General features: G+C 32.3%; 1 protein-coding gene across 1 annotated transcript; it reads right to left on the minus strand.

The window, feature by feature from the left end:
* Positions 1-321: 321 nt before the first annotated feature.
* Positions 322-6,911, minus strand: LOC126887357 (zinc finger protein 665-like). Its single transcript, XM_050654814.1, has one exon. The coding sequence runs from the start codon at positions 5,633-5,635 to the stop codon at positions 3,950-3,952; it is 1,686 nt and encodes a 561-aa protein (XP_050510771.1). The 5' UTR covers positions 5,636-6,911; the 3' UTR covers positions 322-3,949.
* Positions 6,912-20,469: the final 13,558 nt, after the last annotated feature.

Below are 20,469 nucleotides of genomic sequence, written 5' to 3' on the forward strand. Positions count from 1 at the left end.
GCCACTGGCCACACAGAAAAGAGCTTTATATATTTAGCGATTGTCCTATTCAAAGTTTGTTTCCGCGTGCAAATTTCCCGTGTTCTCTCGTCGAATAATATTCATTGAAACAGTTCCGTAAAGATTTTAATTTGCTTGCTGTAAAGCTTATAACCGTGCGCACGTTCTAGCGTTAGAAATTAGAAACGGAACTTCGGCCGCTGGGGCCTAGATTGCGCTCGACATAGTTCCTTATTCTGACGCTAGAACGCGCGCATGTACAACAACAAATAAGATGCCATTTTGATGTCGGTTCCCCACATAATCCTCCTTGCCCCCCCCCCCCCGAAATCATGCCCTAGATCCGCCACTGATCTGGATAACATTCGTTATATTTTCGGTACTGTTTATTTTTTTAATCTTGTAGCTATAATCTTTACTCTTGACATTCCACAGAGCCGGTAACAACCGATACACATCGATGCACTCTGTAATAAACTTCCTTTCTTCCTTTTTTCCTTTTGCAGCATATTTTTAACCGCACCACGATGTTCATAAGACTGATAAAACCAAGGACGGTTTCAGACGGGGCCCATGACACCCTCCGAGAATTAAAAAAAATAATTGTATATACAGTGAAACTTGGATAATTCGAATCTCAGGGGACCGTTAAAAAAATTCGAATTATCCAAAAATTCGAATTAAAAAATAAATCTACAAAACAAGGATTAGCTACAAAAACATCTGCAAATGATAAATATCAGTAGTTGATCAGCAAAAAAACAGTAGTTGATCATTTTTATTGCTTGGAGATATTTTTGTTCCTATTCTTGCCTGAGTTTTGTCAACCTAAAAAAATGGGCTAACAAAATTCGGCCAAAAATACCAATTAAAACATTTGCAAGCTATAAAAAAGATCGACTTTATTTTTTTCCAAAGAGATCCGAAATTTTTAGCTGCTTTTTAGAATTTAGTTTCTCAGCAATGACAAAAGATTTTAAGATATTCAGAAAAGATAGCAGAAAAGTTCGAATTATCCAAAATATAATTCGAATTATTCACGACTTTTTACCATTACTTATATAGGAAATGCTAGGGACCAAAATAAAAATTCGAATTAAAGAAGATTTCGAATTAAGCAGGTTCCACTGTATTTGCTATTCAAATGATTTAAGGGTCAAACACATATTCCGCTTACTACGTTCACAATGAATCAGGTTTAAAGTGCAAATCATTATTCTGTCATATTTGACGAAATAACCGACGCATCCCACGTGGAACAGCTTTCCCTAAATTTGGGATACATACACAATAACAACATTCGTGAAGACCAGAGTCGGATTTAAGGCAGTGGGGGCCCCTGGGCAGAATTGGTGTGGGGCCCTAGCTCCTACCATTAAACACATTGTTGTTATAACTATAGTATGGTTCAAGTCCGGGTACTTTTCGAGATTTTTTAACTGAAAATCCCTTGATTATGTCCGGCATGTCTAGTTGCTTTAAGGCATTGTGTTCAATGCTAATTATAAAGAGATGGTTCAAGCGCTCTTGGCCTATCAAAGACCGAAGTCGATTTTTAATTAACTTAAATTTTTAGAATGATCTCTCTCCACTGCAGTTAGTTACCATCAGAACTAAATATAAACGAAGTGTCACTACAACGTTTGGAACCGCATCATTCACATTTTTCTCTTTTAACCGTCGGTACATTTGAAGTTCTTTACTTATATTTGATGAGCCGATTTCCTCTTTAAATGAATTGAAAAATTCTACAAATTGTACTAGTTCGACACCTAGTTTTTCATCTAAATCAGCGTTTCCTAACCAGTGGGTCGCGGCGTGGTTCTTAGAGTAGCTGAATAACGTACAAAGATAACATCATGGGTGAAGGATGGGTCGCGAATATGAAAAAACATCAGAAGGTGGGTCGCCAGACATAAAAGGTTGGGAACCACCGATCTAAATCATTGCTATAATTGTCGGTAAGCTTCAGTGTGTGAGCTTCAATTTCATTGGGAGTTAAATTTTCCAAATAATGTAAAAATCCAAAATTGGAATGAATGGATTCATATGCCCAAAGCCTATGACTTGAAGAGGATCTACAATAGCTATACAATTTTGAGTCCTAAATTTCTCTGATGTTGTCATTTAAGTCTCTGAAATATTTCTTAAAAGAATATAAAATTTTTAATTGATTTAAGTGCCGCCACTCCTGAATTAAGGTCAATATTTGGATTTTGGAGAATACGACTTGTGCTGTTTGTCCTCTCTAAGATTTCATTCCAAAATATTGCAAATATCCCTGTTTTCAGTAAACACACTCGATTATACAAACCATTTGTATCGCTACGAGTTTCAAATTGTTGTCCATCGTCTTTTGAAATTTTGGACAAAGCTCCTTTAATCTGATTATAACCTTTAACTAGTTCTTTTGAGGCATCAATTCTAGACGACCATCTAGTAGTATTTACTCTTTTTTAGGAACAATAATATTTCTGCCGTGGTCGGCGTTGCCCTCGCTTAAAGACGTTTTTAAACATTCGATTAACAAGTTGTATCTATATGTAGAGGAAGTGACAAATACATAGGGTTCATACAGTCCTTCCAAGAAATCAAAGAATTCTATGGCAGCAGGACAACTCTTAGCTGCAGCTTTAGCAACTAAATTTAGAGAGTGGACGACACATGGAATCTACAACGCCAAGATATTATGTTATCTAAATTTTAGCTGAACACCATTGTATTTTCCACTCATAACTGACGCATTGTCGTAGGACTGTCCCCTGCAGTTTTTGAAGCTAGGACAAATAATCCCGGACAAAAAATACCCACAAATTATCCCTGGACAAATAATCCCCACAAATTTTATTGGACCAAATATCCCCACAAAAAATCCCAAGAAACATTTGCTGCCGAATAGATCTCTAAAAGTTTTCCCGAAATTTTGCCAAATTTAGAATTCCAATTCCATACTGAAAACTTCAAATTTTACATGACAAAGGAGTGTGAGTTTTTCAAAAATCGTGGAAGATATGGGGAACGAGCTAAGGCCCCGTTCTCTTGACAGGCGCTTAACGAGCGTTTTGATAACGCGCGATTACAACTACATACACTTTAGTTGAGACCGTTCACATGCCAACGCGCATTTTAATGACCTAAAACGCGCGTTAGCATGTGAACGGTCTTAAGTAAAATATATGAGAACGAGGCCTTAGCTCATTCCCCATATCTTCCACGATTTTGAAAAAGCTCACATTCCTTTGTCATGTCAAATTTGAAGTTTTCAGCATGGAATTGGAATTCGAAATTTGGTAAAATTTCCGGAACACTTTTAGAGAACTTTTCGGCAGCAAATATTTCTTGGGGATTTTTTGTGGAGATATTTTGTCCAAAAAAATTTGTGGGAATTTTTTGTCCGGGATTTTTTGTGGGGATTATTTGTCCGTGGATTTTTTTGTCCAGGGATAATTTGTGGGGATTATTTGTCCGGACATAAATCATTTTATGAGTATTTAAATTACTTTTTGTAGTAAACTGCTTACTACAAATTTCACATTAAATAAGGTGATTCACCAGTGTGAACTCTCATATGATCATTTAAACTATATTTTCTAGTAAAGTGCTTACTACAAATTTCATATTTATAAGGTTTTTTAGCATTGTGACATTTGATATGAGTATTTAAATGAGTAATTTGAGTAAAGTGCTTACTACAAATTTCACATTTATAAGGTTTTTCGCCTGTATGAACTTTCATATGCCTTTTTAAATGTCCTACTTCAGTAAACTGCTTACTACAAATTTCACATTTATAAGCTTTTTAACCAGTGTGAATTCTCATATGCACCTTTAAATTACCTTTTTTAGTAAACATCTTACTACAAATTTCACATTTATATCGTTTTTCACCAGTGTGAATTCCCATGTGTATCTTTAAATTACCTTCTGTAGTAAACAGCTTACTACAAATTTAACATTTACAAGGTTTTTCACCAGTGTGAATTCTCATATGAACAGTTAAATTTTGTGTAGTAGTAAACTTCTTATTACAAATTTCACATTTATAAGGTGATTCACCAGTGTGAATAATTCTCATATGATAATTTAAACTAGGTTTTGTAGTAAACCGCTGACTACATATTTCACATTTATTAGGTGATTCACCAGTGTGAACTCTCATATGATCATTTAACCTATATTTTCTAGTAAAGTGCTTACTACAAATTTCACATTTATAAAGTTTTTCGCCCGTATGAACTTTCATATGCCTTTTTAAATGTCCTACTTCAGTAAACTGCTTACTACAAATTTCACATTTATAAGGTGTTTCACCAGTGTGAATTCTCATATGCACCTTTAAATTACCTTCTGTAGTAAACAGCTTACTACAAATTTCACATTTATAAGGTTTTTCACCAGTGTGAATTCTCATATGAACAGTTAAATCTTGTGTAGTAGTAAACTTCTTATTACAAATTTCACATTTATATGGTTTTTCACCAGTGTGAATTCTCATATGAAGCTTTAAATTACTTAGTTTAATAAAGCGCTTACTACAAATTTCACATTTATAAGGTTTTTCGCCCGTATGGACTTTCATATGCCTTTTTAAATTTACTAGTGCAGTAAACTGCTTACTACAAATTTCACATTTATAAGGTGTTTCACCAGTGTGAATTCCCATGTGTATCTTTAAACTACCTTTTGTAGTAAACAGCTTACTACAAATTTCACATTTATAAGGTTTTTCACCAGTGTGAATTCTCATATGAACAGTTAAATATTGTGTAGTAGTAAACTTCCTATTACAAATTTCGCATTTATAAGGTTTTTCGCCCGTATGGACTTTCATATGCCTTTTTAAATTTACTAGTGCAGTAAACAGCTTACTACAAATTTCACATTTATAAGGTTTTTCACCAGTGTGAATTCTCATATGAACAGTTAAATATTGTGTAGTAGTAAACTTCTTATTACAAATTTCGCATTTATAAGGTTTTTCGCCCGTATGAACTTTCATATGCCTTTTTAAATTTACTAGTTCAGTAAACTGCTTACTACAAATTTCACATTTATATGGTTTTTCACCAGTGTGAATTCTCATATGATCCTTTAGATGACTTCGTTTAGTAAATTGCTTACTACAAATTTCACATTTATAAAGTTTTTCACCAGTGTGAACTCTTTTGTGAGTATTTAAATTACTAATATGAGTAAATAGCTTACTACAAATTTCACATTTATAAGGTTTTTCACCAGTATGAATTCTCATATGATCCTTTAAATTACCTAGTTGAGTAAACTCTTTAGTACAAATTTCACATTCATAAGGTCTTTCACCAGTGTGAGCTTTCATATGATATCTTAAACCACTTTTTTGAGTAAATTGCTTACTACAAATTTCACAATTATAAGGTTTTTCACCAGTGTGAATTCTCATATGAACAGTTAAAACTTGTGTAGTAGTAAACTTCTTAATACAAATTTCACATTTATATGGTTTTTCACCAGTGTGAATTCTCAAATTATGATACTTTAAATAACTTCGATTAGTAAATTGCTTACTACAAATTTCACATTCATATGGTCTGTCACCAGTACATGTTTTCAAATCTACTTTGTGAGAATTGAACGGTTTGGTAGTTGCAACTTCCATTGTACTATCCTGTGGAGCACCTAAAATAAAAAATAAATTATCTCTATATATTTATAAAAATGAATGTTTGTATTTATGCATTTGATTATATGATGACCTTAAGCAAAGTTGTTGTGCATGAACCCGGGAAGGTTTCTGAATTAGTACGACCAACCTAAGTGAAAAATGGGGTTGTTCACCTGCATTTTTTTATTTTTTTGGACAAACTGCTTTTTTTTCTAATTTTATATGACGTATTACCACAATATACATACAACCCTAAATTTTCACTTTTCTGTCACCAACCGTTACTTTTTAATAGCCATCTAAATATTGGCCATTTTTATATAAACAAAAATGAATGTCTAAGTATGTATCTTATGACTATGCATTTGATCATAATATGATGACCTTAAGCAAAGTTGTCGTGCATGACCCCCCAAAGGTACAACTATGTACTTTTGTAACCCAAAAACATTTTTCGTTTTTATTTTTAATAGACTTCAAATTAGATAAAATCAAGGTTTTTTATAGGTTATACAATATATGAATTGAAGTAACTGAGTCCTTTAGCACTTTCAAAAATAACAGTTATTCGGATTTTTGGGAGTAAACCTAACCTTAGTGAAAAATCTGAAAAAACTAGAAAAATAATGTTTGATAGAATGCACAAAATAAAAAGAGTTAGACCTGCAGTCATCTTTAAAAAAAGTTTTACGCTTATTTCCAAAAAACATTTTATTTAGTGTATGTACCTACACTGAACCTACGGTCTATAAAAAATGGACATGTTTTGTAAAAGCCTCAACCATGCGTGTGAAGACTAAGAGATTGGTGTCTGATAATGGGTCCGCCACCAGTGTTCAATTGCAGCAAGAAGCATTGTTTTTAATAAACGATTACAGACGAGCCACTTTGAGTGTCTGGCTGATTTTAGGGGCTTAATAGTTGCCAACGAGTGTCGCACATTCGCCACCAGACCGACCACTGGACACCGTTTCAGCTTTAGCAAAGTATTGGTTTGAATCGAAGCGTGCACACGAGCCACTTCTGGCGTCTTGTTTTCAGTTTTGTTTTAATTATTTGTAAAATTTTAAGTATGGAAGTTATAGTCTAGGCGCCAAATAGAGGCCACCGTGTCCTTTTCAATTCTGATGGACAAACTCAACGGTTTCTTATAGATTTTTGGCTGCTAATGACGAATTTCGAGGGTGGATTTCGATCCGAGTGGTCAAAAAATTGTTATAAACAATTTAATTGTTTATAAATCTGGCTCATAAATTAAGAGAGATAAAAAATAATCTTTCAAATAAAATTTGTTCGTTAATAAAAAACGAAGAAAAAAACGTTTACTAATCTTAAATCCAACCATTAGAACTCAAGATATTGTAAAATTAGTGCACAATGCAAATTGCAAAATAAGTTTTTTTCGAAGCTTTACCGATCGTAACTCGGCTTCTACGCATGCAAATGAGTCTTAGAAGGTCTCAGTTTAAAGCTTCATTAATAGGCTTCCAAACAGAGTTTGTTAAATTACTTGATCTTCATTTGTTTTAAAGTTATACCCATTTGAAGTAATAATTTTCTTAAAAAAATTGTACAATACAGTACAACCTGTCATATCCGGACGGTTCTGCGCCGTCCGGATCTACCGAAATCTACCGAGAAGGGCAGTCCTGCTGTTGGACAGCGCACTAAAAGAAGAACTAAAAAATGGCGAAATAATGTATTATAGAATCTATAAAACGTGTCTATCGACGAAAGTTATTAACAGCGTTGATTACTGGAATGTATGAAGGAGAAAACCTTTCAGAGACTATAAAAGAAGTAGTGGTCTTGATATCCGGATTTTTTCATATCCGGATCGGTCTGTCGCCACATTGATCCGGATATAGCAGGTTTTACTGTAATTTGTTTATAAGGGTTTCAAGCAAATTTAAACAATAAACATTTATACTGTAATTAACAATAATGATAGAAGAACTCAAAAGGAAAATTTTGAGCTTACGAAAATGTTTGTAAGTTTATTTTTGGCCAAGATATCGATATTTTAATAGTGCGCTTTGAGTGGTAAGATCAGCGCACCGCGTAAAGGTTCACGCGCTAACTTCTCGGTGCATCTTGATTTTTCATTTTTAAAGATTCTAATCAAATTTTATCATATAATTCTTTTAAATCACCATACTTTACCTCGTATCACCTTTCATTCTATTTACTTTGTCTTCTATTCTTTGTACTAAATGAGAAAAAAACATTAAAAACTAATATTTCAGAAATAGAACAAAAAAGTAAGTTGATATTATTTATTAATACTAATTTTACAAACTTTTTGTTTCATGTATCTGAATCGAGATATACAGAGAATCTCAGCTTTTTTACATCTGCATAAGTTCTTAGAGCAATTTTTACAGCTACATGGTGGTACTAAGTCTGTTCTTGCAGGCAGTAAAACTAAAACTGTCAAGACTGACAGTAAAAAACTGTCTGGGGCTTCGGAGTCTAATTTTCTATGATATAGATATAATCTATATCATATAGATATCCAGTGGATAGTGGATAGTATCCATATAAAGTGGATTTAGTTCTTTTGCAGCATCATCAAGGCACGTCAATTGTGTGTATGCCGCCACAACATAAATGCTCGTTTTATATGCAATGATGATGCTGCAAAATAACTCAATCCATTTTTATATCGATATCACATATTGGCTCATTTGCATGCGTAGAAGCCGAGTTACGATCGATAAAGCGTCGAAAAATACTTGACTGTGAGCCGATGTTGCGCCTCATAGCGAATATCGATATCTTGACCAAAAATAAACTTACGAACATTTTCTTAAGCTCAAATTATTCCTTTTGAGTTCTTCGATCATTATTGTTAATTAAAGTATAAATGTTTACAGCTCTAATTTACTTGAAACCCTTATAAACAAATTAATGTACAATTTGTTTAAGAAAATTATAAATTCAAACGGGTATAACTTTATAACAAATGAATATCAAGTAATTTAACAAACTCTGTTTGGAAGCCTATTAATGAAGCTTTAAAATGAGGTCTTCTAAGGCTCCTTTGCATGCATAGAAGCCGAGTTACGATCGATAAAGCTTCGAAAAAAACTTATTTTGCAATTTGCATTGTGCACTAATTGCACAATATCTTGAGTTCTAATAGCTGTATTTACGTTTAGTAAACGTTTTTTTCTTCGTTTTTTATTAACGAACAAATTTTATTTAAAATATTATTTTTTATCTCTTTTAGTTTATGAGCCAGAGCCCTATAAACAATTTATAAACAATTAAATTGTTTATAACAATTTTTTGACCACCCTCGAAATTCGTAATCAACAGCCAAAAATCCATAAGAAACCGTTGAGTTTGTCCATCAGAATTGAAAAGGACACGGTGACTCCTCTGGCGCCTAGACTATTAATGAGGATTTCAATACAGAAGATTTTATAACTGCTAACCAGTTCTTTGAGAGCATAAATTAAAATAATATAGCGATAAAATTTTTTGAAATGTGATTTTTTACAGGAGAAAAAGTATAGTTTATAAAGAAAAATATATTTTGTGCCATAATGACTAAAAAACTGAACTGAACTAAATTGAAATATGTACTTATATTAATATTATCGTGGCGTATATTCTCCACCACCGGAAACAACAAATAATAAACTGTAAATTACGATCTTCCCAGAACGCCGATTACAACGAAACTAAAACCAAATTTTAAATCACATTCCGCTGATAGGTTAGAGAGATAAACAAGGTCAAAAATTAAAATTTTTAATATATTTCCAGTAGAATTCTTATATCTGGCGTACAAAATACGCCAGCGCGTGTAGTTAAAGGTTAAGAAATAGAAAGTTAAGGCCACGAAACGCTTTACTAGCCACTAATGATTGGTTATTAGGATATCCCGGTTATAAGAATACTTTTGATTGACACGAAGGATATTCCAATAAGCGGGTTCGACTGTATATAAAAAAGGAGATAACAGGGAATGCCACAATTACAGACCAATTACATTGCTAAATGTAATATACAAAATCCTTTCTGGCATTATCTACAATAAATGGTCAGAATACTCCGAAAATATAATTGGTGATTATCAAAATTGATTCAGATCCAATAGAGCCACTACAGACAACATATTCATACTAAGAACAATACAAGAGAAACCTTATGAATACGATATAGAACTATATAATATGTATATAGACTTTAAACAAGCTTTTGATAGTGTGAAAAGAGACAAAATGCTGGAAGACCTCCATAATCTAGGTATACCAAAAATATCAGCCTCATAAAAATAACGTTGCATTGTTCAAACGCAGCTGTTAGAGTAGATGGAGAACTGTCTCCCCTGTTTGACATCAACATGGGGTGAGACAGGAAGATGCTCTTTCAACCTCTAGTTCTTGAGGCAGTCATCAGAAAAACCTATATAACCGGCCATATAAATACCAAAACAGTACAATACACGACTAATGGAAATATTCAAGGAAATTGATCCAGAAGCACAAAACGCTGGACGGAAGGGCCGCCCGAGAACTTTATCGTACCGATCTATTATCGTTATGGTACTAGATACTGGCATTCTATAAAAATAACAAAGTTACTCGTTATTTTAATATTTTAGAAACACCTACTGTACTTAAAAGTATTTTATGGTTGTACGCATCATTAATTCCTGCATTTGAGAAAATGTTCGATGCCATATTTCGGGAACACACTATATATGTGTAGATTATTGCATAAATCAATAGAATATAATAGTCATACTTTCATTTCAAATTAGTTCATTTTTCTGAGAAATTAATAGTTTACAATATTTGCATTTCATTTTGATTACGCCAGTCAATGCGCGAGATTAAAAACAAGATATCTCCAAATTCTATCCTACTACATGAATTTTAATGAAATTTTGGGAGTAGCCCAATCTCCGAATTCAAAGTCTATCCTATATACTATGCCGCTTTTATCATGGGAGAAGTTCCCACCACTTCTCAGGGGTGAAATATTTTTATTTTCGAATTACATGGAGAAAAAGGAAGATTTTTAAGAAAATTTAAAAATTCATTCTGTAATTTGATCACATTTTTTACAAAAACCATTCATTTTAAACCCGTTCAACTTTTTGAAAGTAGAAATAATACTATATATATTAAAAGGTATTGTAGAAGGAAAACAATGCATTTAAATTATGGTGGATGGGGAGTTAAATGTATATACTATTCATTTTTCCTTAAAGTACATTAGTCATATATTTTTTGCACCATATCTCGCTTAGTTTGTAAGTAACCGACATTTAACGGTGCTCGTTTTAAAGGCCTTTTCAAACACTACAAAAGGTGTTGGTAGCATTATACACCTAAAACCTACCGTTCCTCTGTTATTTCAAGTTGAATACACCAATTTGAGCATGCACCAAAAAACAAACTATTTTCACCTACCATATCTCTTTTTGTATTATAAATAGAACATTTACGAAGGAACGAATCTCTTTATTATTTATAATCTAAAAAATGTTTTATATAGTGTTTTTAGTCCGATGCATAGTTTTTAAGGTATTCACAAAAAATCCGTCCGAAAAGGTGTCATTTTTCAATGAAAATGGCCAATTTTCAACTACGCATAACTCAAAAAGTATCGAGTTCTCAAAAAAAAGTATAGACCCGTTTTTGCTTAGAAATAGGTTCTTTAGCCACTTCCGTGCTTATTTTGACCAACAAATTTTTCACCCCCTTGAAGGGGTGGGAACCGCCCCAAGATAAAAAGCGCCATAGTATATAGGGTAGATTTTGTTTCTTGAGCTATTCCCTACTTACTGTGAAAATGTCAAGTACATCAATGTAGTAGGATGGAATTCGGAACCAAATACCCTCACTGACTGCCCTACAATAATGCTCTGCTATGAACGCGTGAGAGAGGACACACATAAGATGATAGCAAAATTTCTATTTACCGTAACTTTACGGGTTTTTTTTGATAATAGATAATAAAGTACCATATATGTCTGCAAAATTTCAAATTTTAGTTTCTATCAACAAGGAAGTTACGGGCACTCGAATATTCTTTTATAAAAAATTCATAACTCCCCTCCTATGGGGAGTTAAGATATATGACTAATGTCATTCAATTTACTGATAGGATATCAAAAATATATCAAAAAATAAAAAAATTCCTTGGAGCCATTTTTGAGAAAATCTAGTTCAAATTTATGTCAAAATTTGACCCCTTAAATATAGGCAACCCGTAACTTTTTTTGAAAACGATAACATCCTTCTTATAGCCCCATCTTTAGGCTATATAACGACTTTTTCAAATTAAACTTATCTTAAACATGTTTTTAGATAGATAGGGAAATGTGTTGGGTGGGCGGTCGGCCATGTTGGCCGCCATTTTGAATTTGGAAATGTCAAATTCCGTATTTTTATTTACCTATCGATGAGCTTACTTTGAGTTGAATTTCATTCATTTCGGTCAAAATTTGCAAAAATGGGCTCTAAATAACCCCCCTATTTTGGCCCCCATTTGAGAGGTTTTTTTAAAAGCTTAGTTTCTCGACAAAATTCTCTTAAACTTACTCATACCGAATTTCATCAAAATCGGTCCAGTAGTTTTTGCTGGGCGGTGGCGACATACGTACGTACGTACATACTTCCGACATGTTTTTTTTATTTGCTTTTTAGACTCAGGGGGACTCAAAACGTCGAAAAAAAGCGAGAAAAAAATTTTTTTGCACGATCCTATAACTTTATCTATTATACTATACTACGTATATAGTACGATAAAGTAAAAAAGAGGGCTTAAAATAAACGAGACAAAAACTAAGTACATGACCATCAAAAGAACACCTGAGAATGAAAATAATATAGCAATAGACAACTATACTATTGAACGTGTGGATGCCTTCACATATCTGGGCACAGAAATCAATCAGTAAGTAGCGAAATGAATGCATACGTATTTCCAGTGGAAATCGTACACCCCAGGCAACCAACTGACGTCATATAACGTCGAGGAAACGTCAGTTTTGGTTGAATATATACACGTGTTTGAAAATTACGTCATATAGACATCTTTTGTAGGTGATTTTAAATACGTAAGATTAATGACGTTAAAATAACGTTTAAAAAACGTTTTCATTTCAGACAGTTTAAGTCTGACGTCACAAAATTGGGAGGAGCTTGTTTGTATTACTCCAAACAATTTAGTTAAATAATTTTCATAAGAAATTTCTCATTTATTGTTTACGTGGTTTGTGTTTTGTGTGATAAAATAAGACTTTTCATTTAGATATTTAGTTGAAGAAACGTGTTAATTAAGAGATTTGTATTCGTTTTTGCTCAGTGAGTTAGTTTAATGCAGTATTCTTCTTGACAACTATTTGAGGTTATGTTTATTTCCTGTTAATGAACTAATTATGTGTTATCGAGTAATTTGTTAATAAAATATTTATTAGTTTGTATGTTTTTTCAGTTTTGATACAGTAAGTAGGTACACTTATATAAATAGTGAAAATTCTATAATGCGAGGGCTGGTACAATCATGCAGAATCAATGTTAGATTGTTTCTAATGCACAAGCGATCTTAAACTAATGGTAGTATATCTTCATCGACACATGGGACTTAGACCTATAGGTTTCATGTTACCTATTATTTATGCTACCTATTTTAAAACATCTGAAAGAGGTCACTTTTTGAAAGTATTAAAGACGTGATTTTACCGACGTATAAAAGTCGTCACCTTTTAGACGTTTTAAAATCGTCACAATTATGACGTCAAATCGATGAGACAAATACACGTGATTTTCAACATCGGTACTACGTCATAGAAACACGTCAATTGGTCATTTTTATGACGTGTTATCTACGTTATAAAAACGTCGTTTGGTTGCCTGGGACACTATGCTAATAAAAAATTGATGACATCGAAATTATTAGATAAAAGAACCAACACGACTATCTACTTAATTATAGTATTTTTACTACAAAAACGTTATTACGTAGGTCAAAATTTTTGACGTAAGAGAACTGTCAAACATTAGAATGTGACTTTTCATTATTGCCGTGTTTATAATAAACATAGCAATAATGAAAAGTCACATTCTAATGTTTTGACAGTTCTCTTACGTCAAAAATTTTGACCTACGTAATAACGTTTTTGTAGTAAAAATACTATAGACCCGTTGTAACCTATGGTTGTGAAACCTGGGTAATGACGAAAAAACATGAAGCCCAATTCAAGACATTCGAGAGAAAGATACTGAGAAAAGTATATGGCCTGGTGCAAGAGGAAGACGGCACATGGAGAATCAGGAGAAAGGACAGGGTTAATAAACTGAATGAAGGGTATTATAATCAGTGGCGGCTCGTGACCTCAGTATGCGGGTAGGCTACACATATACTTCGGATAGGCGACAAAAAATATCCTACAATTTGTAATACATTTTGAGCCGTCTTGCAATACTAAATGTAATCTATGAGCGCAACAATGTGTAAAAGTTGCTTTTGGAGCATCTACTTTAATTTTTGATTGTAATCCGTTTAAAGAGCCAGCCATTACACTTGCACCATCGTAAAATTAAGCAATTAATTTATTTTTGTAATCATATGGCTCAAGCACGTTTGAAATTAAACTATATAGAGCGTCTGCAGATCCATTCTCGCGAACATCAAAAACCCTAAAAATCTTTCTGTTACCTGACCAACTTTGTTAACAAAACGGATTGTTAAAGTACACTGTGATTTTTCGGTTATATCAGTAGTATCGTCCGCTAGTATAGAAAAAAACAAGAATGTGTGTGTACTTTGTACGCACGTAAGAAGTTATACTTCTACTACATATTATGTGATTTTTAAGACAATACCAAAAATTTTAAAAAATAAAAGAATAAAACGCACACAAACACATTGAAAAATGCCACAAAGAAAAAATGATTTCTGAACGATAATAATTGTTGGCAAAAATTTTAAATACGCATTTTCTGAAAAAAAAATAACAAATATACTTACAATCATAACATGCATAAAAAAATAAAACTTGCATCGGGAATTGAACCCTTGAATTTCGTGCCGCTTTGACTCGTAACCGAAGCGTAGACTCACTCGTCCAATCCCACATTATTTATCATGTGGAAAAATACGGTAACTGAACGTTTTACTGTTTGACAGTTGTTTTGAAAATTAATTTATGTAGTTTAAATTTTGTGGAAGAAAATATAAAAATATAACAAAACAGTAAGAAAACAATATATTAGATGAAGATTGGTAGAACTTTTGTTGGTAATCAAATTAAGTATGTAAATCAAAGCATTACATACCTACTAGATAAATAAATCTACGCCAAAAAATCATAATTTAAAAATAAAAATCGAACCTAATTTGGGATTTCTCTCTAAAATCCGCATTCTTGAGATAATAAATGTATGTATTTCAACCTAATCCAAATGTATAATTACAATATGATTATAATAAAAACTACTTACCAAATTAGAATGAGTTTTTCTTGTCCAAAATAGTCCAAAAGTACAAAAATATAGGTATATGAAAACTATTTAAAAAGGCAGTATAACTATTAACTAACTTTTGTTTGTTGTTTCTTTTCACACAAATTTTAAAACGCAACAACCATAAATAATCTAACTACAGCTGTGCCACAGCCGCCATATTGAATAATTTTTGACATGTCATTTGAACATCCAATCAGAACAAAGTTATAATGCGCATGCGCCCGGTCGCTAGGTTTTCCCATATAAAAATTTACCCTCTATCGCCGGTAAAGAAGTATAACTTCAAAAAGACTTTCATTAATTTCTGTTGAAATTTCATTTTTTACGTTATCGGCAAGACAATCTATTAAATCATGTTGTATTGTTTTTGACAAACCCGTGAATACCCCTTCTATTTTTTAACATGATCCTGGATTTCCTGATCGCGTTTAACTACTAAATTAAAAGTTTCTTTAAAATTACCCATGTTTGAAGAATTATGGCTCTCATCACGACCGCGAAATGCAAGTTCTTGTTTTGCTAACAGAATTGTAACATCAATTTCTTCAACTTCTTCAATCTTTTTCAACTTCTTCATTATATATTTTATTAGATAGAAATATGTCCAGCTAAAGCACTGTCAATAGTTTGTTTATTTTTTTCTAACCGTTTTAAACCTAAGCAATTGTTTAAATGTTCTTTCGAAGATTCATGTTTTTTCACACTAGCTGATAAATTTTTCAAATCTGAATATCCCTGACTCACCCAAACATTTTGCTTCAAATTTGAGAGCAACAGACAAGGCCAACAGAAAAGTGAATTTTTAAAATAACTTCCGCTTAGCCATTTATGATTTTCATACCATATTGTTTTAAACGATCTCGAAAATGGTCGATTGTCTTTTGTCTTATCTGTGGATAAAATTGTTAAATTTGGTAAAGGCCGGCCCATTGAAATAATTTCTGATCTTTCTTGATTTTGGCGCCTTGAAAAAGGCGCCTCGATCAAACTGCATATTACATCGTTTAAAATATTCATATTCGATGACTAAAGTTTTTCCACCAATAAAACTAACACACCTACGTTTCAACAACGTCAAATATTACTTATTTTATTTATGTATCAAATAATAATTTACTCTTCGAATAAATTGATAAGTTAACAATTAACCTCGCTTTAAATTTTTAATTATCTATATAATCTAATAACACAATTCGTTAGTTTAACTTTAAATTATCCAAATTGTATTGAAACACAATAAAAATATAATGGACGACTGACAAATAACTATTCACAGATTTATTTGTCGTTAGTGAATTATTACTAAATTAATAAAAAAATTAAAATGCCCTTCAATAGACCGATCTCAAATTTACCTGTTTATTATTCAGTTTTCATAAACAAATTTAAATTGTCCTACCTAGTTTTATTCAATACTTAACCTACTAATAACAGCCAAAATCAAGAAACAATTATTTAAAACAGTTTCACAAGACACAAGAGAAGCAACTGATAAAATTTTGTAGGTCCGGCTATAAGACTCTGTGCCTATCCGCCCTTTCAAAATCGTGGAATACGGTCGCTAGCAGCAGACCTGCAGCAGGTCTTTAGTTCGCGTAAACAGAGAGAGATCTCACGTCAATTCGGTGTTAGCGTCGTTCTATTTCAGGCTACGTTTCCAAGTGCCTGACCAAGGAAGAATATAGAATCTTATACAGTACTACTGATACTACAAGGAGCGTACAATAATTATAACTGCGGAGAAAATTTTTTGGATATTTTTAAAAATAATTTGGATAATTTTTGCTATTTTATTGTAGGTATTGTGTCAAAATTTATAAATTACAATTTTGAAATAAGTAATTTATATTAATAATTTATATTATTGTACTACATTTGAAGAGGGTAGGCGGCGCCTACCTTGCCTACCCCGACGGGCCGCCCCTGATTATAATGTAAGATTTGTGAAAAGTCAAAGACTGTCATGGCTGGAACATGTTCAGGGACAAGAAGACATGAAAACGACAAAGAAGATGTTACAGTGGAAGTCGGTAGGAAGGCGAAAAAAAGGAAGGCCCAGGAAGAGATGGTTGGATGACGTGGAAGACGACCTGAAAACCATGAATATAAGACAATGGAGGAGAAGGGGACAAGAGAGATCTGAATGGAAGGATATAGCCAGTTTAACTAGACAAATCCCATCTAAGACCTATCCAGGGTTATGATGCGATAAAATTGGTAAAAGAAATTCACGGGAAAGTGTAATATAAGAAAAATTTCAAATTTGAAAAAAAAAGATTTTATAGAGAAATAGAGCAAAAAGAAAACTACTATAGGTATATTACACTTTATTTATTTTTATTTATTCGCATTAAAACTAACAGTTATCAGCGACATAACTTACATCACTCTACAAATGTATGTAGGGTGGGGCAGATAACTGGCCTATTAGAAATATCTCGAGAACTAAAGGCAACAGAATCATGAAAATTGGAATAAAGGGGTTTTGAAGGATGATCTATTAAATGAAAATATTTTCATCTCTTTGCAACTTCCGGTTAACCGGAAGTTGCTTATAACTTCGTTCTTTTAAATGGGACACCCTGTATATTTTTACATTTTTGGATTCTCTTCGATGTCTTATTTCTTAAAATATGAGGTTTTGTAATATTATACAGGGTATTTTAAAAGATAATTACGTTTTTTTATTAATTTCGTAGCAAAATTAACACCCTGTAGAATTGTAGTAGTTTGACATCTAAAACTCTACTTACGTTCAAATGATTTTTAATATACTCTACTATTGTTAAGAATCATTAGTATAGCTAAATTTTTAATTTTAGTATACAGGGTTGGTCGAAACTCAGAATGAGTATTTTTTGAGTTTTCTTAAATGGAACACCCTGTATTTTAGTATTGTAGTGAAATGATATTTTATACCCTATTCCACGAACATACGCTTGTTTTGGATTACTTCGATAACGAATATTTTACTGTGCAAAATAAGAAGAACAAAAGTAAATTGCAAATTACATAGTTGTTTATTGGAATCATTATTAGCACCATTTACTTTCGTACTTCTTATGTTGCACAGTAAAATATTTGTTGTCGAAATAATCCAAAACAGGCGTATGTTCGTGGAATGGCCCATATGGTACTTTTTTATTTCTTAAGCATTCCCTATACCTAACTGCTTTAATTTGTGAGTTATTGGTGATTCAAGCTAAACATTAATTGCACCAAAAAATACGTAAAATTTTATTAGGTTGGCCGTGAAAATACTCAATCCCAAATAATTTTTCAGAAATATATACATATTAATCCAGACTGGTCCTTAAAATTACCAATAATGGTTTATCTATCAAAATACCTACGTAGTTAAGATTGTTGGTGCGATTAACAATTAAGCACAAATTAAAGCAGTTAGGTATAGGGAATGCTAAAGAAATAAAAAAGTACCATAAAATATCATTTCATTACAATACTAAAATACAGGGTGTTCTATTTAAGAAAACTCAGAAAATACTCATTCCGAGTTTCGACCAGCCCTGTATACTAAAATTAAAAATTCTTAACAATAGTAGAGTATATTAAAAATCATTTGAACGTAAGTAGTGTTTTAGATGTCAAGCTACTACAATTCTACAGGGTGTTAATTTTGCTACGAAATTAATAAAAGAACGTAATTATCTTTTAAAATACCCTACATAATATTACAAAACCTCATATTTTAAGAAAGAAGACATCAAAGAGAATCCAAAAATGTAAAAATATACAAGATGTCCCATTAAAAAAAAAGAAGTTATAAAGATGAAAATATTTTCATTTAATAGATCATCCTTCAAAACCCCTTTATTCTGTTGCCTTTAGTTCTCGAGATATTTCTAATAGGCCCTTTATTTGCCTCACCCTGTATTTACATTACAATTACAACTGATAAAATAAACCTACATTCTTCAAAAAGTTTACCGGATTACAGTCATCTTTTAAAATAGATGTGGGGTTAGTTGCAAGGTTATGGTTAGTTCTTATACTCTGGGCTAATTAGCAAAATTCATGGAATAGTTATTTATGTACCAAGTCAGTAAAGTTACTTTTTATCGAACGAGTCTGATATTATGAGCAGAGCGAGCGAGGCGAATAACAGATGAGTTTGATAAAGAGTCTTTACTGATGTGGTGCATACAAAATTTTATCGCCAACAATTTGATATTGTACAATTTACAATTTTTAAAATTTTAGACGTAATAAAACTTTCATGACAGGAATGACAGATGACTTTTGCATGATGGCCGCTTTCGATTTTTAACCTTCGGAGTACGAAGACTGGGTCAAGCGTGACCCGAAATTCACTTATTTCTTAAAATTTTATGAAATAATTTTTTTACAAATCCGATTGATCGTAAGTTCTCCTTATTTGCTTCAATCTATTTTTTCGTATATAATTCGTGAACATTCAAATTACAGTTTTTCCTCTACGTAACATATATGATACCGGGTCAGTCCTGACCCGGTATTCTGATTTCGAAGAATATTTTCAATATGTTTGTAGGTACACGTAAATCGCAGCCGTCTCTGTTTACGGGTATACGTATTTAAATATATGACCGGAGCAAATTTACCTATGCCCGTTTTCTGTAAGGTATTAAAATCTGGCCGCCGGAGCGAACTAGTATATGCCCATGGGGAACCATCCTAAAAAAATTTAAATACAATAATTTAGGATTATAGTTATGTTTGTTTGTTTTTTGTTGAACTAAACATATTGTTTAATAATACTGACTATCTAAAACATCCTTATAAATAAAATGAGAATGGGCCACGCTTGACCCATCATCGTAATCTAAGTAAGTCAAATAATCTCCGTACTCCGAAGGTTAATCGATAGTTATTAATATTGAATAATTACTAAATCGGTAAAGTTTTGATTGATTTTATATGAATATAATTACAAAATATTACAGCATTTCACTTTTTGACATAAATTTAATTAACGATGTAAATTGTTGTACCGTTTTTTTAATATTTAAAGTAAATAAATTGTAAGTTAACTCAAATAAATAAACGATTACTGCTATCGACCACTTACATTCAATCTCGATTAATCGCGACAGGTAAAGTAAAATTCTTCTTTCAGTACAATAAAGTGTTACTTTACTGCCGCAAACGAGGGCAAATGAGTACAATATTGAATGACTTTAGTGACGGTTGGCGATAAAAGTTATTCACCAGCAATTTTATTGCTGGAATCGAATTATAATATCCTATACAGTGCTAGTCAAAAGTCCGTACCCCCCCTCGTATCTTTTGAACGGTTATACCTATAATAGTGAAATTTGGAGATAGGAAATAAACGGA

The sequence above is a fragment of the Diabrotica virgifera genome, chromosome 6, assembly GCF_917563875.1.
Source record: "Diabrotica virgifera virgifera chromosome 6, PGI_DIABVI_V3a".
NCBI classification, from domain to species: Eukaryota; Metazoa; Arthropoda; class Insecta; order Coleoptera; family Chrysomelidae; genus Diabrotica; species Diabrotica virgifera.

What these genes read in the sequence shown, in the direction of transcription:
- LOC126887357 (XM_050654814.1), bottom strand. Translation starts at nt 5,635, where the DNA reads ATGGAAGTTGCAACTACCAAACCGTTCAATTCTCACAAAGTAGATTTG.